The sequence below is a fragment of the Antrostomus carolinensis genome, unplaced genomic scaffold, assembly GCF_000700745.2.
Source record: "Antrostomus carolinensis isolate BGI_N321 unplaced genomic scaffold, ASM70074v2 scaffold28260, whole genome shotgun sequence".
NCBI lineage: Eukaryota > Metazoa > Chordata > Aves > Caprimulgiformes > Caprimulgidae > Antrostomus > Antrostomus carolinensis.
The window spans coordinates 1-1,213 of NW_010289514.1; the positions used below are offsets into that span (position 1 = coordinate 1).

Sequence of the window (1,213 nt, forward strand, 5' to 3'; positions counted from 1 at the left end):
TATCACCCACACCAGCCTGTCCCTTAATTCTGCCATGGCCAACAAGTGTGATGCCACCATGATGCATCTATGGCCACTGTTGTACATCCATGGCCATCATAATGCTTCTGTGGCCACCATGGTACATCCGTGACCAACAAGCAGAATGCCACCATGGTACATCCATGGCCACTATGGTACGGCCATGGCCATCATGATGCATCTATGGCCACCATGAGGCTTCTGTGGACACCATGGTATGGCCATGGGCAACAAGTGTGATGTCACCATGATGCATCCATGGCCACCGTGGTACATCCATGGCCACCATGCACCACAACCACCATGTTGCCTCCATGGTCACCATGTGCCATGACACCATGGTTCCTCCATGGCCATCATGCACTACGACCACCAAGCTTCACAACCTGGTTCCCCACCAGCCTCAGGACGCCCCGGGGGAGGGCTGTGTCCCCTTGGAGTGGACACCCTGGTGGCTCAGTGTCCTTGTGTCACCACAGATGGTCCCGACGAGCCGGCCATCAGCGTGGAGCCCTTCTCCCCGGAACATGGTGGCTTCTCGGCGGGCGAGCGGGAGGACGTGGTCTTGACTTGTTTGGCTCCATCCAACCCACCGAGTCGTTACGTTTGGCTCCACAACGGTTCTCAGGTCCACGTTGGCCAAACCTACGTCATCCCCACCATCGCCCGCGCCCAGGCGGGGACCTACACCTGCTTGGCCGAGAACGTCCATCTCCAAACCCGCACCCAGGCCACCATCGTCCTCACCGTCTACTGTGAGTAACCATGGGGTGACCCGCTGGGTCCACCTCGGGGTGACCCGGATGGATGTGGTGAGATAAAACATGGGTGAGTGAGACAACGTGGTTGGGTGGAGATGCCACCACCACCTCACCTTCTGTCAGCGTTGATGGTCTCCTGCAGATCCACCAGCTGGGAGCCCCAGTTGCTCAGCCACGGCCACCGGTGGGGATCTGCAGGACGTGGCCCTGCGGTGCCGTTGGTTGGGGGGGTTCCCGCCGGCGCGGTTGCGTTGGGTGGGTCCCCAGGAGGAGGAGAAGGAGGAGAAGGAGATGATGGAGATGAGCTTCTCCATGGCCACCAGCATCCAACCAGGAGCAACCACCAGGAACGGCAGCTCCTTCTCCTGCCTGGCCTCTCACCCGGCGTTGCCGCGGGGCGGCACGTGCGGGACCACCCTGTGTGAGGAGCG

At 60.5% G+C, this 1,213-nt stretch overlaps 1 protein-coding gene across 1 annotated transcript in view; it reads left to right on the top strand.

Moving 5' to 3' along the window:
- Nucleotides 1–370: 370 nt before the first annotated feature.
- LOC114818694 (V-set and immunoglobulin domain-containing protein 10-like 2) overlaps nt 371–1,213 on the top strand; it is a gene marked incomplete at its 3' end in the record, with an annotated part of 2,684 nt that continues 1,841 nt past the window's right edge. Inside the window, 2 exon segments of the mRNA XM_029085683.1 lie at nt 371–776; nt 925–1,203. Coding sequence (XP_028941516.1) covers nt 371–776; nt 925–1,203 — 685 coding nt within the window.